Genomic DNA, 27,683 nt, shown 5'->3' with positions numbered 1-27,683 from the left:
TTATAATAACTAATTCATAAATGAAGCATCTTCCAAAAAAATCGCACTCCCTCGAACCACCCCCCACCCTGTTCCCCAACACCCACACGCGCGCGCGCGCGCGCACACACACACAGAGGGCTCTTTGACATACTGTGGTGCGTTCAGGTGTCAGGGCCAGGCTGAGAAAGAGTTAACTCCAACGTGCTGTGGAAAAAAGACCGGCGCACCGCCTGCCTCGAGAAGACCTCCTCGAACTCCTCCTCCCCTTCCTTCTCCTCCTCCTCTTGCAGCTGTTGCGGCGGACTGGGAGCACTGGTCCGATTCTGAATGAGCACCCCCTCGGTACTTGTTGATCTCGGGGCCGGGTTGCAAGGTGCTGCAGGGCGAGGAATGCGGCGGAGTGAGGCGTATGGAGCTCGCTAAACGCGGGTGACATGTCGGGAGGCTGAGGAGGGTGGGAATGGATGGCATCACAGCTCGGCTCGAGTAGACCAGTGACGGCGGCTCCTTTTCTTTTTCTGCTCCATCTGCGTCTCTGCTGGAAGCCAACAACAACAACAACAACTCACCACGGTACTGCCACGATGTATGTGTATCGTTACCAAAGCTTATATCATCATTTGATCGCGCTGCATGATATGTATGGCTGGGCTCGGCTATGCGCCAAATGGAGCACTAACGCATTGGAGGCGATTGGGATCCACAACATTATTTGACATCCTGAAACATCGCCATGGGTGGGAATTGTAATTAAGCTGTTTTGGCTTCTCTCGAGTCATATGTGAGCCAACAAGCGAGGGGAGGCTGCTTTACGAGAGGGAGGGAGGGAGGGGGGGGGGGGTCATTGCCGTCCCCGTAGTGTGTGCGCGTTTGTTGGATCCTCACAGTGGCATACGTGTGAGAATGAGGCTCAAGTGTGTGAAAGTTTTTTTGTTTTGTGACAGTAACGGGCGATCGCATTTACAGACAGGAAGCACCAAAAAATAACGTCAAAACAACCTTAAAAACAGGCATTAAAATGCGAAGCACGGCCGGCCTCAGAAATAGTCAACCCTCAAGGGAAACAAAACAAACGACAACATCAAGGCTGTTTGTGCATTTGGAAACGGGAAGGGACGGGACGAGTTTCAGCACTGGACAGTTCCGCCGCGCGTCCCCACCCACGCCGCGTGACAAAGATCCACTGGCTCACAAACAATTAAAGAGGAAACATGAGGAAGGATTAAGCTGTTTTCCCCCCAGGGCTGCCGTGCATGAAACACATAGCAGATTTATTGCCGCAGATTCGATTATTTCTCCCTGGGGTGCTGATTTGATGGGATGTCAAATTGATGTATGATTGGTCAGGAAGTTTTATTTAACCAAGGTGACATTCTGTGTGTGCACCTGTGAAATTCAACGACATCCATTATAAGAGATGCGTCAGTAATACTGCCCTTACAAAGATAATAACACTCAGATTGACACAAATTTAACAAATTCATCCCGGTTATGATGTGCAGTGTCGTAGAACAGCATCGGATCATAATGAGATTATCTTGCAATTTTGGATATGCCTTCCAAACTGTGCGGACTGAGCCCTGCCAGGAATATAAAAAAAACTGTCACAGTTGCCTATATGAACAGCCAAAAGCATAAATATACAACACATTATGAACTATAAACGTGAAAACATAATTTCAAACTTATCATACGTTGCCTTTGCAGACCATAAAAGTAGCACTGACCAAGCAATATAATATGAGACCTCTGTTGTTGTTCGTGTGAGCTTTTTAATTGTCACTCAGTAGAGCGAAAACATCCACGTGACAAAGACTGCAATTTCCACTAACAACCCTTGCTACACTTAGCGCCTCGTGTACACAACATTACGTCCATGTTTTTACAAATGAACACTAATCCAAATGAACTGTCACACAGTGTGCGGGGTTTGGCAACTAGTTTTTGTGAGTGGCTGATCATCGGCCATTAGCTTTGCTGCAATTTAAAATATGAATTGCCGTCAAAGACGTCGCAATGCCACAGTTTTAAAAGCCAATCAAAAATACGCGTGAGCTTTCATGAATAAATGACATTTTCTGATTCTAAGCATAAGTGACACCAAGCCATCATGCTGTACCCATTCATTAATATGCAGTATGTACAAATGTTTTACAACATTTATAATTTCATATGTACTTGTGGCGAGAAAGCAAAGCGCGGAGAGACTGTTGCTGAAGGACACAGTGAACGGGGGTGATCAATTTGCCAACAACCTCTTAAAATATCCACACTCAAGCTTTTAATCTTCTCTTTTTGTGGCAATCTATTTATTCTTTGACAATCTCGCCATGTCTTTGTGGGTCAAATATAGTTCATTTACAAAAACAGTACTCTATATTGGATCCGCATCCTCAAAACTAGTTACAGGGTGACCGTTTTCCTGTTGCAGCGTGTTGATAGATCTGGTGTTGGTGTTCAGTGGTCCTGATAAAACTATGCAGCTCTGCTTACCCTTTGGTTTTGATGATAAGCAGCGGGAGGAGAGAATTTTTGCATGATGGTGCCTCTGCATGAAAATGTTTTAACTGTAGTATCTTCATTATGGCTCTGCTGGACCTATTAAGTTTTTTTTTTAAATACATAAAATCATTCCGATAGCGGTCTAATATTGTGAGGCGTTGTGCTAAAACATGTAAACAATCTAAGACAGTTTCGCCCTTGAGTTTAGTGACGTAATTTTGCATACTAATTGCAGTTTTTTATTGCTTTTTTTTCCCTTAGAGACAATAATGACAGCAAACATGACAAAGTGGACGCCATAGTCGTGGGTGCTCACCCGCTTCTCGTTTGTGAGGTTATCATGGAGAAGTCCTTGGCGGAGTTCAACAAGGCCGGCTCCCAGTCAACGTCGTCGCTCCCGCCCGAGCCGGTGGACGTCGTCAGTAGCAAGTCATGCTTGCGGAGGGTCCGCCTCAATGTGGGCGGCCTCCCGCACGAAGTCTTGTGGCGAACGCTGGACAGGCTCCCGCGGACGCGTCTGGGCAAGCTGCAAGACTGCAGCAGCCACGAGTCTCTGATGGAGGTGTGCGACGACTACAACCTGGATGAGAACGAGTATTTTTTCGATCGCCACCCGGGCGCCTTCACGTCCATCCTCAACTTCTACCGCACGGGAAAGCTACACATGATGGAGGAGATGTGCGCTCTGTCCTTCAGCCAGGAACTGGACTACTGGGGCATCGACGAGATCTACCTAGAGTCTTGCTGCCAAGCCAGGTACCACCAGAAGAAGGAGCAGATGAACGAGGAGCTGAAACGGGAGGCGGATAATTTAAAGGACAGGGAAGGGGAAGAATTTGACAACACGTGCTGTGCGGAGAAACGAAAGAAACTGTGGGACCTGCTGGAGAAGCCCAGCTCGTCGGTTGCTGCAAAGGTAATTATCAGAGATGAGTGTGTGTCATTCATGTCACGTGTCGAGGTGGTGGTGGACCCCAAAAAGCAGGCAAGAGGAAGGAGCCAGGTGTACTTGAAAGATTGTATTAAAACTCAGAAAACTAAATCCAAAACAAACAAAGTCCAGAGTAGCAAACAAAATTTACAACTGAAGCTAAAACATAACAATGACCAAAACATGACCGAAACAAACCTGACAGCAGGGGACAAACGGCAACAAACAAACATGACAGTAGCCAAGAGCAAACAATGACCCGACACTGAATGGTCGTGCCAGGAGTCCTTTTAAATGGCTAACGACATAACGACCAACAGGTGTGCAGCTGCAGGGAGAACCCTACAGTGCCACCTGTTGGTCCCACACCAAATCATGACAGTTAAATACCGATACCGCAATGGATTCTATTGTTTTGGGATACAGTATCGCAGACATTTCCGTTGATGAGTCAATACATTGTGGCAACTCAAGGTGGCGCAAGTGGAATGACAAAACAGTAAAAGTGAAAGACATGTTAGACAGTCAAACTATTAACTCATGACGGCATCAGTTGACGCTACACTGTGTGTATGTGGCACATGGACACATGGACACATGACCAAAAAAAACAAAAACACAAAAACACACTTCTATCACATTAACCGGGCAACCTAGTATGTGCTGCTTCTCAGAAATGCTTTAGGTTCTGTGCATTTCAAATAAAACTCAATGCAGCTCTGCTTACCTTTTGGCTTTGATGTGATAGCAGGGGCATTACGCCGATGTGGAAATTGTGATTCCGGATTGCGAATGATATTGCCTCTGCGTGAGGGTGTTTTAGAAAGTGTAGTCAGGCGTCGCTTAATAGGGTTTGGATCTTCGCCCAGACTAAGTGACCATTTCTTCGAAAGAGTAACTTGGTGAGTGTGTGTGTGAGCGTGCGTGTTGGGATTTGATCAATTTCACATTTGATTGACTCAACTATGTGTATATGAACAATTAAAATGTCAGTTTTCCATAAGATGTTCACTCCAATTACATTTTAGGAAGCGATTTAAAACGGACTTGTTTAATACATGAGTGGGTAGATAATCTCGCTCGACAGTATTGTGATACTATCGCTTCCTTTGGCAAAACTTTGCGATCACATTATTTTACCAGCTTCTCTGTGATTGTTATGAATCGTGTCTTCTGTCACTCTTCGTCACAATTTTATGACTAAGGCGGCATAAGCGTCCCGAGTCGTGACTATTTGCAAGTGACAAGACAGCTCGAGATGACATGTACAGGCTTGTGGTGTCGCCGTACTTTGTTTCATAAGGGGGGGGGCTCAAATCGGGACGACAAATGCAAATTCATCTTCGTGAGAATATGGATGCCAATTTAAGAGAGGAAGTAGGTCCTCGAGTTTGGAATGATTATAGTGTGAGATGGTGAATTTCCCATTTGAATAAGGTCGTTCCTCTTCTAAACTGCAGTTGTTGCGTTTGTGTCAAAACACGAGAGCGTGCCAAACAACGGGCCGCTCTTCGATTCTTGCTTCATGTTAGGACTGTAACCATGGCAACAAACCCTCAGTCAGTGGACATCGATCCTGGATGGGAAAAGGATGTGAGTTAAATAATGTACATGCATTAATTTTGACTTTATTATTTTTAATTTTAACATGCTAACATTGAATTTGAAATGCAGCAGTAGTGTTGGATTACTGTGATGTAGTCAAGAACAACGATCAACAATCATTTTGAAAGTGAGACATTATTTTCAGGCACTGATTAATAATGAAGGGCGACCAGTTTGATCCACACTTCTGAAATAACAAATGTACTCAAGCTAGCATTCATTAGAATTCGCTATTAGTAATTGATTTCTGTGAAGCCACCGATCAGGTTTAGAATCTCAGGAGTTGTTTACATTTTCAAATCAGCACTTCCACAACATTGCTAGGAAACCTCAATGCCCCATCGCCGGCGAGCTATATTTAGAACAGACCTGCAGGCTACTCATGTGGTCCTTGGGGGCACCATGTGAGTGGCTTCCGCTCAAGAAAGAGCAGAAGCATATTTTTTCCCGTATCTTAATCCAAATGAGTTTGTTCAGTAAAAGTATACCGATTGGTGAGTATTATGACTATTTGTCACTGTGTTTATTATTGTTGTGTAGGGTGCAGTGGTGTAGGAGTACGTGCCATGTTGAGCGGTTTATAATATTTTGGTTAGCTTATGAAAATACTTGAACTTCGAACAACTGCTCTCATTCTGTACACTACGATGACAATAATAAACATATTGAGTTGATTCTTTTCTAATGGAGTCAATCAAATCGGAGTATTTTTATCTTGTGAATCAAAATAGATGGTGGAGGTGTCAGAAATAGTTCATAAAAGAACGCTGTTTGATGAGTGTTTTTGCTTCAATACTGACTGCTATTAGAGTGAATCCAGGCCATTTGCTGGAGCTGCGCGAGTAACCAAGGAGAGGCTACATTTTGGTCAATGCCGCCATGCATTACAAGACGTCAAGAGTGTCACTCGACTGCATTTATTTGGTGGCATGTGCGAAATGTTAGACAAGCCCTTTCTGAAATCTGAGCAGTAACCAAACATAAGAGTCAGAGATGCCACAAAGTGGCCTTAAGTCAGTTCCATTAACCTGCCATGCGTGTTTTTGGAATGTGGGAGGAAACCGGAGTACCCAGAGAAAACCCACACAGGCACGGGGAGAACATGCAAACTCCACACAGGAAGGCCGGAGCTGGAATCGAACCCTGCGCCTAAACACTGTGAGGCCGATGCACTAACCAGTTGACCACCGGGCCGGCCCATAGTTAACGTAAAATAACAAAATACAGTAATATAACACAAACAAGACATAGCCATATCCATATTCCAGCATATGCTTTGTTGTTTTGAAGCAGTTCTAGATGAAAGAGGAGAGAATCAAAGTGTCCTTTCACTAGTGGATCGGAGACGTCATGCTCAAAATGTGCGCAAGTCTGCTACAAGCTAAGTTTGAAAGTCGACAAGAAGCTGTAGCATCCATTGACGGAAAAAAAACAAAAACGAAACTCGAAGCACTGACCTTGGTGCTGTTTTCTACATCGCAAGAGGACCCACTGCGCATGTCAAATTTCAAGTCAAAAGTCAATGGCGCCCAAAACCGGAAGCTAATTTGACTCATCATGAACTGCATACTATTTATCCTGATCATCCCCAAAAATATGGAAACAAATATTCTGAATATAAAATTTCATGTACATTAATTTTTTTGTCTTATTCAGGATGACTCAGCTGAGCGGCAGGGCAGCTCCCTGGTGCCCTCTATTAATCAGCTGATTCACGCATACGAGACCTTTAAAAGTCTTCATTGAACACACCATCCACATTTTTGGATTGTGGGAAGAAGTCACAGTACGCGCAACCAAGATTTGAACCCGGGACCTCTCAACTCATGAGGCAGATGTGTTTGCCAAGTGTGCATCTTTTCGTATATCGAGACATACCTCTTTATCAATCAGTTATTGAATTAGGGGATTGTTCAGAACTTAAATGCTGATGCTATCATCTGAACAAGAGCATTTTATAGACTTGACTTAGTGGAAGCGGTTTAAAGAAAGCCCCTTTCTGTCCCAATGCACAAAGCAAGGGCATGCTAGCGTGAGCTTGGTGGGGATGAAAGCCAAACAAACACCTTTGGGATGAACTAGAACAGAGACTGTGTGAGTCAGCCCCTTTTCTGCAGCAGAGGTGGCAAAGGTATCCTCACATTATGTACCGACACTTGGATATATTCAGAGAATCGGAGAACTCAAATCGAGGCTCTGAAAATGTACTGAAACCCAAACAAGTCTTAATTATTATTGTTAAATGATCTAAAACGGCTAATATTACATTATTACTATTCAATTACATACAATACCCCTTTTGATAACTCGGAATATGGAAGTAGAATTCGTAAAAGTAGAACTCGTGCTGTAAAAAAAAAATCCATTAGAAAATAGCCTTCTTCTTCTCCATGTGAAGGAAAGCGATGTCAAAATCCATGTTTATTGTGTTAGAGCAAGAAAGCCAGTCTGGGAGTTGGAGCTCTGCGATGGCTCGCTCCATTAAGACCTCCCGATAGCGACGGAGGACAATGTCCCGTGTACCCCCGTGCACATTGTTCTCACTGAATCCAGCGCTCCGATCAATAAGCCACCCGGTGAAGTAGACGCATTACGACTCGCATCGGTTGAGGTAAAGAACTGCGATCCCGAATCAATTTCCAATTAGCTAACACTCCATCTACGACAACAACGTGAACGCTTGCACAATTAAACACGGGGAATTGGGTGTTTTTCAAAGATAATGACGCTCGGATTGGATGGATCAAGTGGGAATGGTTTACTAACGTGTGTAAAAATGATCTGCATCAGACTGTGGCGCAATAAAGTCATCAAAATCATCAAAGCATATCAACAATAGAAGATGGTGCAAATAGGGCATCCGATTGTAATCTGTGTGTGTATAAGATAAGAAAACCTTTATTAGTCTCGCAATGGAGAAATTCCCAATTCACAGCAGCAAAGTTATGAAAGGAAGAAGTAGAACAACAAAATATAGGAGCTGCTGGAAAGGCAGCCACTCTCGCGGCGCCATTTTGAAGTCAAAAGAACACAACACAACACATAGGGCACAGACAGTCGTGCAATCTTCACCACTCTACTACTACTCTACTACTCTCTGCATACACTTTGTTGTATGAAGCAGTTCTAGATGAAAGAGGAGAGGATCAAAGTGTCCTTTCACCAGTGGATCAGAGACGTCATGCTGAAAATGTGCACACGTCTGCTACAAGCTAAGTTTTGAAAGCAAACGCGAAGCTGTAGCGTCCATTGACGAAAAGAGATGAGTTCACTTCTCCTGTCCCACGTAATCCGCTTCAAACTCCAAGCTGCAGACTCCCAGTTCCAAATCCGCATCGGTGCTCCGCGCAAACGCTCCTTTCTTCTCATCGTCGGCTCCTCAAGACTTACAGCCGCAGACCGTTCAACAGCACCGATCTCTCCGCTGAACAAAGCGGGGCTGTGAAAAATGCTGCCCATTACAGGCGCAAGACACAAGCGCCCCGGACTGTCCAACAACGACAGTCAAATGGCGCCGACATTCCTCCCAGGCAAAAACAGTGCTGGTATACCCATGCTGCCGAGAAGGCGCAACCACCGAGCACAGAGTCTCCTCCTTGATGAATGTCGTGGCCAAAAAATGCTGAAAAAAGTCCACATCAGGTCCACACGACGTAAACAACACAAAGTGACAAAACAAACACAAAAACAACAACAACAAAAAAAAAAAGCAAGGCTCATGAGAGCACTTGCTGACGGCTGCCTACTCGGGCGCCACATGTACATATATACATACATACAACATACATACACACACACACACACACACACACACACACACATATATACAGTATATATACACAGTATATACACACACATATATATAGTATCGTGTTATGGTAAACATGTCAATCTAATGTATGATCAATCGTTAAAACTAGCTTCAGGGGCTACATTTTTTCCAACATTTCCAATCTTCCTCAGACTTTTTTTTAACCTTTTTACTGACTGAAAAAAAAAATATAATCACAGAATTTTAACATTAAAAGGAATACTTTAGTGCCATCTTGATGCTAAGCAGCTATGTTAAAGTGAGTTGGGGAGTTTCACGAACACAAAAGTAGTTTGTCTTCCACCGTCTTGTGGCATTATAAGCAATTATATACCTTTTAGGGCATCATTTCCTCATGTGTTTTCGTTATTCGTGGCATGGTTGGATTCATATAGATAGTTTTTGATACACCTTTTTCTGGATCTCATTAGATTGTACACATTGACCTAGTAACGTGTCCTATTGGGTGCCTATGGCAAATGTACTAAAAATAAATCCTCTAATTGGGATTTCTATATTAAATCCGGATGCAAGTGGGCTTGTCTGGCATCAACCACCACAAGTCCCAACGATGGCTCATCAGCAAGGGTCAGCGATGGTAACAGGCCATAAACGCATGGGGAATTGGTGGCGGATAGAAGCACGAAACAACATGTTGCCGAGCAACAAACAGGCACACCGTTGTTGAATATCTTGACCGAGCAAGAAGTGCAGCACACCTGAGAGAAAATCTTTTCAAGAAGAGGAAAGCTTTGTTCCCTCTTCCTCTTCTCCATTCCCATCTCCGCTTCCTCTTGTATACCTCCGACTAAATGTCAGAGAAATGTCACATTAATTATTCTCAAGGAGGCCCACTCTCTGTTTACATTCTTCGGAAGGCACGCCGTCATCTGTCTACTGTTCAAATCACATTCGAGCCACCATCAAATGACATTCTGTCTCTGAGGATTATAACAGTCATGTTGCCACACTAAGATTGTTTTTTTTTAATCAGCTGTTTGAAACGGCCTGGTAGTCCAGTGGTTAGCACGTCGGCTTCACAGTGCAGAGGTACCGGGTTCAATACCAGCTCCGGCCTCCCTGTGTGGAGTTTGCATGTTCTCCCCGGGCCTGCGTGGGTTTTCTCCGGGTGCTCCGGTTTCCTCCCACGTTCCAAAAACATGCATGGCAGGCTGATTGAACACTCTAAATTGTCCCTAGGTGTGAGTGTGCGCGTGCATGGTTGTTCGTCTCTGTGTGCCCTGCGATTGGCTGGCAACTGGTTCAGGGTGTCCCCCGCCTACTGCCCGAAGACGGCTGGGATAGGCTCCAGCACCCCCCGCGACCCTAGTGAGGATTAAGCGGTTCGGAAAATGGATGGATGGATGGATGTTTGAAACGCATCTCCTACATTAGAATCACAATGAAACTATTGCCCACTATGAATCAATCATCAGTATGGTGCCTTTGTCTGTATGGAGGTCAAGATGACTCTCTTTCATAAATCAGGAAGTTTCTTGCTAACAGACAGAAAACGCAAATAAACGCTGCGGTATCGCGTCACTTTTGTTGACAGTTGAGGGACATCATACTTTACTTTTTTCCAACTTCTAAAAGGTTACCAGTTTTGTTTCATCCTTGTTGTATTGCACAATAAATGCATATAAAAAGTCTATACAACCCGGTTCAAATGTCAGGATTTTGTGATATAAAAAATAAATAAATAAATAAAACAAGACCAAAGTGTATCATTAGAGAAACAGGTGACTTGTATCCCACTTTGTTGCAGACAACAAAAAAAGGATCATCCAAAAATAGTTTTTGAGAACAAAAAAGTTAATGAAACTGCTGGAACGGAGAGTGCAGACAGTGAAGATTAAAAAAAATAAAAGAATTTCCTTCACTGTGATTCAAGACAGTATGAGTTGTAATATTTAATTATATATATATAAGCTTTCCAAGTCCATAACTGGGGGGTCTAGAACATCCTAGTGCGCAAATGATTTCCTCTGCAGTCGGTGGAGAGCTGAGATGGCGAACGTGGCTGTCAGCACGCAGTGTGCATCAGATGGGAGGTGACAAATTCCAATTACGCCGCGCTCAAGTCACACTTAAGATGACACAGAAATGTGGCGCGGCTATATTTCCGCTCATAAATCAGTCTGCCGCACAATCCGAGACACGGGGCGAACCGAGCGAGATCCATCAGGCCGCCTGATAGCTGCGAACGCGTAGCCACTCAGATGGATGATGATGTATAAGAAGCTCTATGAACACAAAATGGTGTCCCGATTCAGGGGCTGGATCATCAATTGGGGAGGTATTTCTAGACAGACAATAACAGGAGCCAAAAGTGTCCATCTGATGAATGTTTGTTCGATACTTTCTGTCAGTTTCGGGGCAATCCTCATCTGCTCGTGTGTGAGGGAAGTCGCGATGTCTTCACCTCAACACGATGAAGAGTTTTTCAAGCACGATGCGGTCACCAATGATATTCTGTTACACTCAAATTGCATTAATCAACAACAGCTCAGCTCAAGTTATAGACTGATGAACAGGGAACGGCCCAGCTATTGAGCTGTGGCTTGAACAATTGACTGATTTCATGGTCACACCAACACTGATCCTACTTATTTACATGCACACACTAACTGACACTTTACCGTATAATAAATGGAACTCAAGAAATCCCACATGAAGTAAGTAGTTAAACTCTGCTGCATTATTTTTTATAATTATTTTCCAGCGTATTCAATCATGTTGTGAGCAGACAGATGACTTTGTGGAGCAAATCTTATAATGCAGAAAAATGGCATCCGTCCTTTTCTGGCTTTCTGGAAGCCAAATGTGATAGCCAAAATGTTTGCAGATATAATCTGATTGGGTTGATTTTTTGTGGTCTGAAATGGTGTATTTGTTGTGCAGGTGTGCCAAATGAAGAGTCCAGTGTCTGTATGTGTGCGTGTGTGTGTGTGTGTGTGTGTGTGCATGTGTCTCAATGTCAACAATCCATAACGTTATATTAGAACCAAGAGCATGCGGAAGTCTCACTGAATGACTGGCCCACGTACGTGAGTCATTGAAGGTTTATTCGTATGACTTCAGCTTTGTAGTAAATACCGCACAGGTTGTGGCTTCGTGTACAAATCCGAGCCTTGCGTCTCATCCGCACAAATGCGTTCAAGTTCCCCTTTCAAAAGTGTTGATGTGGCAGACTTGTCTGCATTGAACATTTATGAGCAACAGCTGTGAGACGGGGGTACTTAGAAATTGACACGGCATTGTCATAAATAAAGACAAATAAAAACAGCTGATATCCTCCCACTTATAATAAAATCTAGTGAACTGTTATCCAGATTGTACATTAAATGTTTTATTTGTTCAGTAGAAAAAGCTACTGCATTGGCATGCCTTCCACATCCGGCAAATGTATTTTTTATGGGGGCTTTTTGGCAATAAAACTCCCAAAAAAACAAAAGTTTGTGCCACGCTTTGATCCTCATTTTTAAACAGCCACGTCCACCCAAAAAAAAAAAAGTTACATGACATCCACTGTGTCTGCAGTCTGTGTGATAGACTGGAGGCATGGGGAATGTCTGACAGTGTTTCGCATGCTGACATGTTCCCATTCTCATGCACTGTTAATGCGCGTCTGCGGCAGCGGAGTCGTGCTTGCGAGTTTTGGTGGGAGTCATGTCATGCATTTTGTAGTGGATCGCTGAGGCTTTTGTCAGATGAGCCTTGCCAGGCTTTGCGGCCTTGCTACGTTTCACGACTGCACAATTGCGTTAGAGCATGGGTGGGCGAACGTTGGTGCTTGGGGGCCAAATTAGATTTTTCATATGGACAGATGGGCCAAGTCATTCGTAGACGGGATGAAAATAATCATTTGAAAAAGACATGTCTGTAAAATATGTTATCGAGTTTATTTTACCCTTTCATGCCCCCTGTAACCTGATAACATGATCAGATGTCCACTGTAGTAACCGCTGAAAGGGTTAAATTATATAAAACGGTATATTTATATTTTTACATTTCATACTCCTTTGATATGTTAAAATACTGCTTTCCTTTCCAAAATAACATTATTCAGTCTTTTTTTTAAGTGTGTATCATTAAATTAAATTACAAAATTAATCAAACCATTCTTTCATAATTGTAATAAATTGCAGAATTTTGCTTGAGCCACAATTTGATTTGCAAAGTAGATATTTCAAATTTCGAAAGCAATCCATGATTTGCCTCCAGATAATGGGCTTAAGATGCAAACCTCGAAGGGGGAGCTTTCATACCAAAGGAACCGACTGCATGCGGGGTCGCTTGGCGGACTGGAGGTGGGCAAGAAAACAGCTCGACAGCTCCTCTGTCGATTCCAATTTGAAGCGCGGCAGGGAGTCAACGTCAGGAAGACGTGCAGTGTGACCCATGGGGGGAGGGGGGGGGGGGGGAAGCCGGAGCACTGACACATGAGGATGAAGATACACAGAGGCATCGAGACAATACAGGAGTACAGTTGCAGACTGCAAACGTGAGAACGGAAATGTAAAATCCGGTTGGCGCAAAATTGCATCCAGCTGAGCTGAGGCGAACTGTGACAACTGGTGTGCTTCAACTGCATCAGTGTATGACTTGAAATTTGTTATGAATCATTTGTGTCCTTCCTGCTCTAAATATTAAAATCCATTGTGGGATTGCGAATTTGGAGCCTAACAAGTCTTAGGCTTTCTCTCCAATTGTGCATTTGTAATGCCGCTGCTATCGGGGGGGGGGGGGGGGGGGATTCTTATTCGCTAAATGATAAAAAGAGCACATAAAATGTTTTTTATATTGTGGGATAGGTAGTTCAGAGTGCAAATGGTTAACAGAGGGAACAAAAACGAAAATATTTGGAGAAATAAATCAGTCACGAGACTTTTACCGAATTTGAATTCGCTGTCCTTTAAAATAAATTAATAAATAATAATAATTGCTTTTTAATGGTACTTTTGTACATTGCGTAGCTCCCTAATTCCCTTTTTCGGTAACCTATTTAAAATAGCTCTTTTTATATTTTTGTATTAGTGGAGGGAGACAAGCAAAGCAATTATTTCATTGCTCATTGTGCCCGTTGTGCATATGAAAACTACAGTACATGTTGTGAATATTGACTTAAATTACATGAATAAAGTTGAAATATTACCAATTGCAGTAATAGAGGACAAAGAAAAAGTTGTATTTTTCTATGAGGAAAACATCACGATTTTACATCTATAAAAATAGTAATACAACAACAAAGTTTACATCAACATAGTTAAATTAACATCAGGGAAAAAAACTGTTCTAATTTAATGACCCCCCCCTTAAAAAAAAATCACAATCTGAGACTAAAGTCCCAATTCTAGGTGAATAAAGTTAAAATATTAAAAGGAAGAAAAGTCTCAATTTTTGAAAAGATTATATTATGGTGGAAGAATGAAACCAATAAATAGTCTTTAAACGTAATTTTTTAAAGAATAAAATCATATAATGAGTATTCATTAAGATGACTATTATTAAATCATGTATATATTTTTTTCTTTTCAGTGCATCCCAAATAATGCATCACGTCCACAAAACATATTGTGTGATCATTTTCTAAACCTTTGTCATTGTTTTTATTTTTACTTTGCAGAATCAGTGGTATTAAGAAGCTACATCACATAAAGACAATTATGTCAGCTTGAAGGCCTCTTCCAAGCACGTAGTAATAATCTGGGTCCTCCTACTAATCTCCTCCTACTATTGTAATGCAAATGAGTTTAATTTACTAGCCCCAGCTGTAGTGTGTGTGCAGAGACAAAAGCAACATGCTGAACACTGCACACTGGCCAGTCAAGTAGCAAATACGCATTTGAGTTGGCGAACTCATTTGGAAGGGATCCACAAGGACACAGAGCAAAGAATGCACTTGAAAGTTGATATTTGTCATCTTCGCCTTGGAACGCCACATCCACATACATTTTATCAAGCCAGATGTGAATGCACTCACAGGAGCAGAATTGGAATTTTAGAATTAGAATTGGACAAAATTGATGGCGACTAAAGGCATCGGTGTTAGAGGAGAGGCTGAATCATGAGCAGGTCAGTTGCACGAGATAAAAAAGGCAACGTGACGCAAAACAATGTGGCATCGGAAAGCCAGTTTGTCTCCTTGAGAATGTGCACGCCGTATAAGCTACTCGACATTACGAGTAGATGCATCGGTCGATTGTATACACCGACTGCAATTCATCCATCCATTTTCCGAACCTCTTGATCCTCACTAGGGTCGCGGGGTGTGCTGGAGCCTATCCCAGCCGTGTTCGGGCAGTGGGCGGGGGGACACCCTGAACTGGGTGCCAGCCAATTGCAGGGCACACAAACGACCATTTGCGCTCACACTCACACCTAGGGACAATTTAAAGTGTTCCATTAACCTGCCACACTTGTTTTGGGAATGTGGGAGGAAAACGGAGGCCCGGGGAGAACATGCAAACTCCACACAGGGAGGCCAGAGCTGGAATCGAACCCGGTGCCTCTGCACTGTGAGGTCGCCCCACTTACTACAATGTGACCCCCCGACCCCACAAAAAAACGTTCGCAAAAACACAACAACCGACTTCAACCTGATCTGAAGTTGCATGGCCAGGTTTTCAGCTCGAGCCCAAAAGGCTTTGAGTATGTGAAAATGCGTGATTTTCAGGTTTGTGATTCTCCAGCACCCCCCGGAGTGGGGTGAGTGTCCTCACCATCCTAGTGAGGATAAGAGCGGTTCAGAAAATGAATGAATGAATGATTGAAACACCCGGAAAATAAGTACAAAAAAAAACTCTTCCAAGTTGGAAGCTATGAGAATCTGTTCCCCTAAATACTTGGAAAAATGCGATACAAACACACACGTGCACACACTAAAAGACTGACCCGAAGGCAAGTGCAGGCTGCAGGTCTGCAAACAGGCCACGTCGCCATCACTTTGATAAACCGGCCCTTCCACATCAAGTGAACCTCCCACTGATGTGGATGCGTATTCAAACGAAAAGCTTTTAGAAATCATTACTCCCGCAACCCCGGGAGGGGGGCGGGGGGGGGGGGGGCTGCTCCGTTCAGCGACAAAGCCCCGTTTCTCTCCACTCGACAGTTTGGGATGGAAAGATGAAGAAATGACTTTGAGGAGAGTCTCAAGGCCAGAGGCTGAAACAGAATCCACAAAGGCGAAGGAGAAAACATTCATCAAGCCCGAGCCTGATTATGAGAGCGGAGAGAGCTCTCGACCGGCGAGCCGGTAAGCCTCTCACCTTGATCGGCACATGACCTGGATTGTACAATGTGCCGCATCGATTCTCTGCGAGCATAAATGTGTCAAAAGCCTGAAACAGAACATTCAGGCTGCAATTTTGTCTAGCGAGCTAGCAACCACTTACTCCATACAAGAGCGCTGTTCCCATCCACGTCACAAATGTATTACCAAGGTTTTTAGGACGCATTAGAAGACAGTGCTGCGATGATTTTATTTACTATTATTCTGCTTTACTGTTAATTAAATTCATTGACAAAGAAGAAAGCCACGGACATTTGTTTTGCTCTAAGTACAGAACGTTTTCATGAGTTTAGTCACCGTAAAATGTAGCCAGGGCGATTAGACATATTTATTCTTCTTATTGCAAATCATTCAAATGAATTTGAGATACAATTTGCTTAAAATACAAAAAAAAAAAATCATCTCGAGAGACACAGCAGAGGGGAAATGCAGAAAACACACTCCAAACCCTTTGACACACACGCAATCATACGCACACGTGCAAACGCAAACGCGTATCCACAGACAGGCGGTCAACAATGACGTCTGAATAGGCAGCGCAAAGGGTCGGCGTCACATGACGGTTGCCATGGCGACGCTCAACTTTTTCAGCACGTTACGAAAGCAGCGAAATAAAAGAGGGTAATAGCGAGGAAACAAAAGGCATTCAAAGAGGAGAAAATGCAAGAGGTGCGCGGCCGCACCTTTTATTCACTCTCGACTGAGACGATTCCAGAAGTCGACCGCATGCTCGCTGCACAGATTCAGTCCAACCGAGTGCAGATTTGGTGAGTTCAAAGGTCAGGGGCTGGTTACCAGGGGCTGGTTACTCTCAAGGAGTCGTTCAGGGCATGCACGGAGAGACTTAATACTCTGACTCGTGTAATTCTTCTATTGCCTGTTCACAGCTGCGCATGCAGCATTTATCTTTGAAATATGATCTACGTTGTGCTGCCGGAACTTTGTGAACAAAAGACGTGGCTTTGAATCCGCAGGGGTTTGTCAAACTCATTATGCCAAGCTTAGAATGTCTTCTTAATTCAACAATCAATCATTCATAACAAAGAGAAGCAGGCTTTTGGCATTTCTAAATAGCAATTTTAATTTACCAAACAAAGCCAGTCCCTCTTTGGAAATCAAGCCGTGCGGCTTTCTACACTTGAAGGCACGAGACATCACGGCACTTATGCTGATAATTGCATCCTCATTTAATCATGACAGGTACAAGTAAAATCCATCCATCCATCCATTTTCCGAACCGCTTGATCCTCACTAGGGTCGCGGGGGGTGCTGGAGCCTATCCCAGCCGTCTTCGGGCAGTAGGTGGGGGACACCCTGAACTTGTCAACATGAATTCAAGCCGCGAATCTAATTTAGAAGTTGACAACTTGGGGGGGAAAAAAGGGATGGAAAGCGAGACCGAGCTTTATTTGAGACTTTAGCTTTGTGATGCATCACACTTTAGAAGCTGTGTCATGCACTGCGCCAATTGTACATTAAATGCAATAAGACTCGACTGTTATACAGTGCTTGTATTTAATTTGGGTGAATGTTCATTTTTTTATACTTTGCAAAGAATATTTTTATAAAATTTTTAGAGCAAAATATTTACAAAGATGTTTTATTTCAAATCTTAATAAATAGACATAAAAAACTAATACCAAAACTAATACAAACTAAACTAAAATGAAGCATTTTGAAATTCAGTAAAATTAATAAAAACAAACAAAAAAACTCTCAAAACAAATTAAAACTAACTAATTTTTTTTTTTAAAGGAACTCTAAATGAAATAAAAACCTGCCAGGCTATGATGAAAATTTCAAAACAATTATAACCCTGGTTGACATTGAAACCCTGCAAGCGGCCATAATACTATCAGCGACTTTCCATGTTTCAAGAAAAACATTTAACTGCTTCAAAAGTTTTACACGGGAATCCGAATTCCCACGCTGCCCATTTGGGTAGTAAGCCCAACTACATTTTCTCAAAACTAAAAAAAGCAGTCTCCCGTCCCTTTTCCAGTTGTTCTAAATCCAATATCAAGTCCAACATAGGAAATTCCCTGGGAGAGCGTGCTCCTGCGGTTTGCCAGACCCCCCAATAGGGTACAGTATAGTGTTTCTATTTATATGTCCACAATACAGCAGCCAGGTTTTAAATTTAGATGCTGAGTCTGGATTCTCTTCTTCATCTGAAATTCATGAATAATTGAGAAGGAGAGAGGAGATGAGGTGGTATTCATTCAGTAGATGGATGATCCAGGCATAGATTTCCTTCCTGCATTTACTTGAACGAGGTTGCTTGGCACTTTTGCGGATGCAAGCACTGTATGAGTTCGCCAAAGTTGCCCCCGCCCACCTTCCTTCAAAAATAGTTTTTGGAGGACGGCTGCAAAATTTTCGTGACCGCAAAATGCACCAAAGGAGCCAGATGGCAAAAAACGGCAAATGAATGATTTGAAAAAAGAGCAGAACTTAGCTAAGGCTGTTTTTTTTTTTTAATATATCGGCACCCTCTTAAAATAATGTTGAAAGCTAAACAACTCAAAAAAAATAAAGGGAATTATTTTTATTTTTTCTATATTAATTATTATTATTATTATTTGCCTTAAACATCTCATCATAGTGTTGGTACCTCTGCGAAAATTGTCAACATACTAAATTCTGATTTAAATATTTACCACCTTGTGTCTGATTGTTACCTGCTTCTTTGTTTGTATATGTTGATGTTTATAGTTATTTAAGAACTGGAAACTCGAGTAGAGTGGTCGGTTGGAGAGGTTTTGGACTTCTTCTGGATTTGTATATCTTTATATTTTGATGCTCAGACTTCTGCGGGAAGATGGAGCCCTCGTTAAAAGAACCGAAGCAAAGCGGCGGTGGGCCTTATCATGAGATGTGTCTGTCACCGCTTTAAATCTACACGTTTGATACTATTGTACATATTTAGCTAGTACGAGATGTGCGAGACCAAGATAAACTGTCTACTCTTGCTCAAAAGTCTCCTCCTCCCGTCTCTATGGAAACGCCAGGCTGAGAGGCAGAGCCCTTCTGTATATTCTGAATCAGGAGTGTGAATTATTCCATTATTCAATGCTCACATTACGACTTTATTGCTGTTTATCACGGCGCTGGTGCCATGAACGACTGGCGCGGCGTGCGGAGAAAACATCTGCAGCCGACGATGCCTGCCAGCACTTAAAATAACAGATGGGGACATTTATGGAGTTTGCGCGGTGTGAACTGTGACATTTAAAAAGCAACACAGCCACAGAGCCGTGCGGAATATGGATGGGAAATGAGAGGAAAGACTGAAATGCGGATGGTTGGAAAAAATGGGGTAAGGTCGGTGTAATTCAGGGGGAAGTGAGAAACAGGGGAGGGTGAGTCGGCAAGACGGCGTCCGACTTGCAGGCAGGTCCGCGTCGCCGCCTCCTGTCGAGCTTCAAGAGGGTTGTCATGGCGATTTATAGCCCGGCCTGGGCTGCTGGAGGGTTTGCGTGGCATCTCTTTGGCCTCGGCCGCGAAAGGGGATGAAGGGGGAGAGGTGGCGAAGGATCGGGGGGAATCTGCCTCGTAGCAGTTTCGCTTCATGATGTTTGGCGTGTCGCTCCGGCGTGTTTTCCGAGTGGATCGGTGGCTTCCCGTGGGAATCACGGGAACAGGAGATTCCGCATGGTGCACGGTGTTCCTCCTGATGCTTACTAATAAGGAAAAGTCAGAGCGCTGAGACTGCCTCGAAGGATGGAGCCAGCATTATGTGTCAGTGGCTCACACACTCGGTAGGAAAAGAAGAAAGAGCTTCTTTTTGGAAGCAGCATAAAGTCAGAGCTGCAACACACGCTGAGATTAATTTGACCGTAAGGAAGAAGAAAAGTCGAACAGTTGTTTCGGGATTGTAGTTTAATTAATTACACAGTACTTATGTGCCTTTTTTTTTCAATTATCTTGCGCATAACAAATACGACATGTGCTAAAAAAATACAATAAAATAACTGACCGGTGAAAATGTTTTCAATAATGTTGAGTATGGGTCCCCAACCACCCTGCAGAGCTGCAGAACAAAAAAGAAAAAATCTATTGAGTCGATCAAGGCGGTTCTGTCTGCTAACCCGTCGGTCACCGTGCTGCCCTAACAGGTTAACTATCATTTCTTATTGTGTAAATATAAGACACATTTTTAGGTGAATCGTCTTATTGGGCGATGATAATGAAAAAGGGCAGTGGAGAGGCAATAAGATGTAACACAGGCGCCTACAATTGCATTGTGGGTATAAAATGGAGACCCAGGATGTGTAATGATTCATTCAGTGATCACAGTCCCCATCTTTACCATCTGGTCATGCATTGCATCATATTGAGAACGGGGAACACAAGATAAGACCGGCTAATAACGCAAAATGCAAGAACTGCACTGCAAACTACAAGCAAAATAATCAACATTGTTCAACGAATAACTCTCTAGCTCTGTCATCTAAACTAAAGATAATTAAAGGCAGAATTATTAAAACATCCTTTGTATTCCTATACTGCTAATGAGAAGGAATATTTGAAAGCAACGAGCAATGTCCCCTACACCCCCTACCCCCTCAAACAATGGCACTGTTTGTGTCACAGAGCCTTGAAGAAAAAAAACCTGCAATAAAGTCATGAAAGCCACCAACAAATAGCAAAGCAGAGGAAGTTAGCAAATATTAGCGGAACATTCCTCAGTGAAACGCGCCAAGAATCTCAAAGCTGAGTTTGGTTTGCTGGCTGAATGCAAATGTTAGCTCTGGTAGATGAGGGAAATCACACCGACAACACATTGGGATCATTGTTTTATATTGTCTGTGGGAAGAAAAAAAACCCTCAAACATGATTAATTTTGAATCATTAAGGCTCGATCAGAAAGGAGCACAGTGGACTAGGAGTTAGCATACGTATGCTAACAGGTAATTGAAGACTGTAAAGTATCCAGAGTTGTGAATGAGAGCGTAAATGGTTGTGTTTCTGTTTGTGCGATTGACTGGCAACCAGTCCAAGGTGTCCCTGACAAATGTGCTCAAGTTCTGAGGCAGTGCAGAAGAAATGACTCGAAATAGATGCCGAAGAGTATCATCGGGTGCCATTTTAGCCACGCCCCAAAAAAATAACAACCAGGAAAACCGAAATGATGAAAGCAGTTTCACGCTATCTCACCACAGACGAGTACTACACATTGTTGTCTTGTGGAATTATACAGCAATTATTTTCAAACATGTATCATGTATTCTGTATTCACTTTACAAGGTCTTAAAGTAAGTAAAATAATCCCCTTTGAGTGGTGAACATCTCATGGGGCAGCCTAATTGAAGGCCGGTGTCACCCTGTGTTTTTTTTTGTACTTAAAAGGGGACTTTCGTGTCTTCTGAGCCACATGAGATGAGACACTCGATGGTGTGATGTATCAGGTCTCCTGGGGGATTTCCTGTCAGTCTGCTCTCGCTGTCTCATCTGGATATAAATATCCGCTTGAGATTTTTTTTTCCCCAAGACCACCAAAAATACATCTGAGTGTCAAATATCATTTGCGTGCATGAAATACTAATACACAGCCACTAATAGCATCTTTTATTCTAACGTCAGTCCACCCGGGATGCTATAAATAGTCATTTGGGTGATGCAGTTGCAACTTTGTCCGCTGCTCCGTTTGGCCCTGTTTCCTCGACATGTATGCGTTTTGTCTCTTTAGTGGGATGATATATAGCGCAATGCTTTGATGAAATTAGCGGCCGATGACAATAAAGCTGCCAGGAAGGAAGGAAGGAGGGCGGAGATAACGACAGGCAGGCAGCGGGCAGTCACCACAGGGACACGGGCCAGTGGGAAATGTGCAAGGTTTCCGAGCGGAACTTGACTTCATAATCTTACAAAGCGGCGCCGGTGTGTCTTCATTAGTGACATTTTTATAACATCTTAAACCCATTACCTCAGTCATTTTTAAAAATATATATATTCCGTAGCGACCATAGTGACAGTCCCCCCACTGATTCAAATTTGGTATTTGTTAGGAGAGTGATTCTGTTCTCATTACAAATTTGCTGCATGTGGCACCTGAGTGAATGGGATCAGCAATTTTAGCTATTCGGTCAATCATGTGGACGGTTTATTCACAACCAAAAATTAGCACTTGGTGTTTGCAAAATACAAGGGCCATGATTTTTTATATATATATCTTTTTTTAAATCAGGAGCACCGCTAGTTTCAGCTCCAAAATGTGATTCAATATCATGATGTTTCAAATATGTACAGTGGCTATAATAAGTCTACACACCTTGTTCAACTGACCAAGTTTTAGTGATTAAAAAAAAAACAACAACCAAAAACCAAGATGAATTCTTTCAAAACCTTTTGGACCATTAATGTGACCTATAAGCTCAACAACTTTCTTTTTTTAAAATAAAAAAAAAACATCAAGATGGAGATTATTACTACTGCTACAACTGAAATGTGGTTTTAACTCGGATGTCTCTGTGTTCAGAATTAACCAATTACAGTGGGAGTCAGCACACAACTGCCACCGTGTAAAATGTCTCTCATAAACCCCAGATAAATTTCACTTGTTCTAGTAGGCTCTTTTTTTTTTTTTTGCTTTGTAGCAGGAAGATTTGCGCAAACACTAACTGCGATTTGGAACTGGTCATATGTCGCTCAACCTTGACTCAGGACTGATTATTATTATTATTATTTTTTTTAAACAAACTCAGTTCAGTTGTACAGGTTACCGGTTATACTATTGTTGGTGGGGAAAAACGTTTTAAATATTGTTCTTATTTATTTTATATGTAAAAAGTAACCTGGTACTTGAACAAGGATGTGTAAACTGTTTACATTCCCTGTACTTGTGAGTCTCAATAAGAATATTATCCAAAAAAATGTTCGTAGTCTTATTAAAACAGTTAAATCCATGATATACAGTATCATTAAAATCAGTAAAACATTTCACCAGAGCAATTCCTCCCAATAATAATAATACCTAATATTCTTTTTTTTGTGAGCTAAGCTACAATAATAAAAATGATGAATATGTAGAATCTCAGAATGAAATATTTCATGATTTAAATGTTTGGGTTTAACTGTTTGAATGTAAAATTTGGTTTTCCAAGATATTCAAATTAATTGATTTTCAGTGCCGTACCTTGAAATTTGACACCCATCACTGACATAAGCTACTTTTCTCTGTATTTATTTCATAATGCAAATCTTGGACTGGAGCTCCTTTCATTCTAATGTGCAATTCACAGCTTCACTCCAAGTACCTCAATTGCTCCTCAATATTTTGGACCTGAACCAATTTTTCTTCAAGGGAGGAGAAGGAGGAAGAGGAGGAAAAAAAGAGGAGTATGGAGAGGAGCAAATAAACCGATAGGATCATTATTCTTGTCTGCCACGATGCTATGGCAACAGTTTCCCCCTGCCCTCATTGGTTGTAGATAAGGGCGCCTCTTTTGCCATTTGGCTGCGGCCACTTTCGCTCGTGGGAGTGGACAAATTATTAGGCTGTCGTCAAAGCCCGAGCTGTCAATCAAAATCTTCACGACCGCAGCCATTTCCCCCCAGCCCCATGCCAAATAGAAGGAAGCCCTGCCTCACGCGCTTGCAATTTGTTTTGGTTTTTTGATGTGATCAAAAAATAAGAGGATATGGTGCAGGATATTAAGATTTGATGTGATGATTTAGCATTCCTACAGAAAGTGGCCGTTTTATTTCAGCTGAAAAATAATAGAGATGAGTGACAAACGTAATAAATGAGGAATATGCAAGCGCCGTGTGTTGGGAACATGGAAATAGAGAAACAGCAACATTTGGTTTGGGGTCACATTTTAATTTCATCATATAGATAAATTCAAAAAGTGAGACTTCGGACCCAGTTATATGCAAATTTTTAGTCTTATGGCAACGATATTCTGATGAAAAGAAGCTCGTGAGGCATCGTTTATGCACTGTTAGGATTAGAAGGATTCCTACAGAATGTTCCAAAACACTGACTCACAGGCAAACAGCCAGTTATAGAGAGACTATATTTAAATGTGTACTTTTCTGTTGCAATTAAGTGTGTTAATTGTCTTTCTCTTCTTTTTAACCTGTCCTACTGACCTCCTTAGTCATGCAGTATGGTGGCACTATAGGCCTTATCATGCCAGATCCGTTTTTCTGTCCAACAGGAGAGTTCGATTCTCTCCCTATATTGGAGTTTTTATTAAAATATTGTAACATTCATTGGAAATGTGGTCAGATAGGGCAAGGTGTGAGAGGGGACTGATGGAGAGATAATAGGAGAGAAAATAGAGCAAAGACCGCTATTGCACTGTCGCTCTACTCTACCGTGGATTGGGAAAGCAGTGCTACACGCGTTAAGGAACGGACGCAATAAGTGGCAGGGCCGTGACACAATGGGAGAGGACAGAATAGGGGACCTCAGGTTGTCAGATGGAAAAAAAAAAAAGTGGTTTATCAAGAAAAAAGTTGCATCCCAATGTATTTCGGTTACACTGGTTGTCTTGAAGCAGGCATATAATAATAGCTCGCCGGACCTACACGTATCTGTCCAAAATGCTAAGACAGTTAACGAGTGCAGTTTGCAGATATCTCAATAACAACTGAAAAAAAAACAAGAATAAGTACTACATGTGCATGTCTGAAACCTGTTAATCAAGAAAGTGAATTGGTCGTGGAAAGGAGGCTGCATAATTTTGGGTACAGCACAATCTGGACTGCCACTCCACCAACCTCCATTCAGTCAAACATCCCGCTGGTTTGACGACGACTACGTTGGGTATGTCTGTGTGTGCATGCGGCGGTGGGGGTCAGTGATCCAGTGTGACGGCTCAACAGACCTATACAGTATGAGTCAATCTCACCATTGTCATGTCCGTATTCTGAATCTGAGGATCTTTCTGGCTCCAATATGTATCCTTGTTGGCCCATTTCTTCTTGACTGTCCTCGCAATTTTGTCAACGGACAGTATGACAACAAAAACGATCTGGCGTATGAATCAATAGCAACTTGTGGGGCCGTGATGTCACGTCCGTTCCTGCTGTGGCGCCTTGCATTAAAATTAACCACTGGTATTGCCACCACTCTGTTTTGGCAAATATAAGACGAGCCACAAAGATGGGAACGCCAAATATTTATCAAACTTTCAAATATTGCTCCGTTTCCCCCATCGATACCTTGAAATGGGCAGTCAGAGGTACCCTTGAATTCACAGCCAAAGGCACACTTGGTAGTCGGAAGTACGACTGCTAATGAAATGTACTTCCAGTCGGCAAAGCGACAGCAACTTGAGTTTATTAAACCATTTCAATTTGCTTTTCAGATCCTGGCTATCATCTCCATCCTCTTCATCGTGCTGTCCACCATCGCATTGTCTCTCAACACACTACCAGAGCTGCAGGGCACAGATGAGTTTGGCCAGTCCACCGACAACCCGCAGCTGGCCCACGTGGAAGCGGTGTGCATTGCTTGGTTCACCATGGAATACCTGCTCCGCTTCCTCTCCTCTCCCAACAAGTGGAAGTTCTTCAAGGGTCCTCTGAATGTCATTGACCTACTGGCCATCCTGCCGTACTACGTCACCATCTTCCTGACGGAATCCAACAAGAGCGTCTTGCAATTTCAGAATGTGCGGCGTGTGGTTCAGATTTTCCGGATCATGCGAATCCTGCGCATTCTCAAGCTTGCCCGCCACTCCACGGGACTTCAGTCTCTCGGCTTCACCCTTCGGAGAAGCTACAATGAGCTGGGCCTACTCATTCTTTTCCTTGCCATGGGTATCATGATCTTCTCCAGTCTGGTGTTCTTTGCCGAAAAGGATGAGGAGGACACAAAGTTTAAAAGCATTCCGGCTTCTTTCTGGTGGGCGACTATCACGATGACCACTGTAGGCTATGGCGACATCTACCCTAAAACTCTGCTTGGAAAGATAGTTGGGGGTTTATGCTGCATAGCAGGAGTACTGGTAATAGCTCTCCCGATTCCCATTATTGTAAACAACTTCTCAGAATTCTACAAGGAGCAAAAAAGACAAGAAAAGGCACTTAAACGGAGAGAGGCCTTGGAGAGGGCAAAGAGAAACGGTAGCATTGTGTCCATGAACTTGAAGGAGGCTTTTGCCCGTAGTGCAGAACTAATGGATGTGGTCGTGGAAAAGAATGACAGGCCACATGATAACCACCTCTCACCGAGCCGTTGGAAATGGTCTCCCAAGAGAGCCGTTTCGGAAACGAGCTCCAACCGTTCTTTCATTGTCCAGGATTTAGGATCTGAAAACAAGGGCCGAAACAGCAGCCCTCAAAAGTTAAACGTTCAGAAGCTGGAGGAGATGTACAACCAAATGGCCAAGACCCAATCACAACCAAACCTCAACGCTAAAGGTTCCAGGGTTGGAAAGCGAAGGGACGAGATCGAGCTGGGAACCATACGGGATCATGGTCCGCCAATGTTGGGAACCACGGACGGTGTCGGCGACATGAAAAGTTTGTCCAGCATTGACAGCTACATCAGTTGTGCTACGGACTTCCAGGAGAATTCACGTTTCCCTCAGAGTACAGCAACGGACCTTTGCCACAACGAAAGCAACCGCTTCTCACATACTCCAGCGATAGCTCTTCCCCAGCACTCTGTGGCCAAAACAGGACAGCAAAGCACCCGTGCGCCAATGTTGACTCCCATCACCGTTCCCAAACCTTCATGCTCAGAAAATTCAAGGAGATTCTTATTCTCTGGAAATGCCTCAAAAAGCCTTTTCTCCAAAGGAGGATGTCGCAATGAGAAGGAGCCCGGACCGTCGCCGCTCTCCGACACCTCAATCCTTTCCGACCACTCTCTGCTGAGTCCCGAAGTTTCCGTTTACACCACCGCCAGCAGCAGGACGCCGCCAAAGTCCCCAGAAAGCACCACCCTAGCCCCGACCGTTTTCACCTTCCATGACTCTTCCATCAGTAAATATATCGATGCCGACACCGATGACGACGAACACCTGCGTGACATCTCCGACGCCAGCCCCACAGATTGCCTGCTGAGCGGCTCCAGCCCCAAACGCAGCATCAACATCAATTACCAGAGAGCCGCCAATCATTTGGAAGCAGCTCAGAAAATGCTGGGACAAAACTGTCTCTTCCCCCGGGAAGGAATTTGCGGGGTTCCTCACGAGAATCACTTTGGTCCGGAGATAGGACGTAGACAAAAGGGGGAAAGGGTCCGTCAAAATACTTTGGACAAAAGCCACTGAGGTCTGAGTGTGTAAGTATAAACCATAAATCGGAACAAGAGTCATCATGACAGGGACACCAAACACTCAACCGGCCAGACACAGAAAAGGGAGTCACTAAAAGTTTAACCGTTTTACAAATGACCTGAGCATGCCATTGGGCCGTGGGCTCAGGGAGAACTCGAGGGCCGAATACTCTGGGAGAAAAATTCACTGCCCCTCTTTCGATTCATTCCAATCAGGAGGTAGTATTCCGCAGCCTCCAAGCAAAGAAGCACCCCAATGTAGCCGGCAGGTCTGTTCAGCGCTCCAATGAGTCATTTTAAGAACGTCAAACTTGGTTCT

The 27,683-nt window shown here is 43.2% G+C and overlaps 1 protein-coding gene across 2 annotated transcripts; it reads left to right on the top strand.

Annotated features, from left to right (window-relative positions):
• Nucleotides 1-177: 177 nt before the first annotated feature.
• kcnb1 (potassium voltage-gated channel, Shab-related subfamily, member 1) lies at nucleotides 178-27,683 on the top strand. 2 transcript variants are annotated; one of them, XM_086118759.1, is made up of 3 exons: nucleotides 178-568; nucleotides 2,746-3,400; nucleotides 25,446-27,683. In XM_086118759.1, exons 1-3 carry the CDS (start codon nucleotides 447-449, stop codon nucleotides 27,357-27,359), a joined length of 2,691 nt encoding a protein of 896 aa, XP_085974885.1. In that variant the 5' UTR covers nucleotides 178-446; the 3' UTR covers nucleotides 27,360-27,683. The 2 variants fall into 2 exon arrangements, with proteins under 2 accessions (XP_085974885.1, XP_085974884.1); XM_086118758.1 differs by having other exon boundaries at nucleotides 422-555.

Source organism: Hippocampus guttulatus, chromosome 8, assembly GCF_054856545.1.
Source record: "Hippocampus guttulatus isolate MCC_2025c chromosome 8, RoL_Hgut_1.0, whole genome shotgun sequence".
Lineage (NCBI taxonomy): Eukaryota > Metazoa > Chordata > Actinopteri > Syngnathiformes > Syngnathidae > Hippocampus > Hippocampus guttulatus.
This window is presented reverse-complemented; position numbering and strand designations above follow the sequence as displayed.

Bases quoted from the DNA above. Each gene is read 5' to 3' on its own strand.
- kcnb1 (XM_086118759.1), top strand. From the start codon at position 447: ATGGCATCACAGCTCGGCTCGAGTAGACCAGTGACGGCGGCTCCTTTT. The intron at 569-2,745 runs GTATGTGTATCG...TTTTTCCCTTAG, and splicing joins CACCACGGTACTGCCACGAT to AGACAATAATGACAGCAAAC. The intron at 3,401-25,445 runs GTAATTATCAGA...TTTGCTTTTCAG, and splicing joins GCTCGTCGGTTGCTGCAAAG to ATCCTGGCTATCATCTCCAT.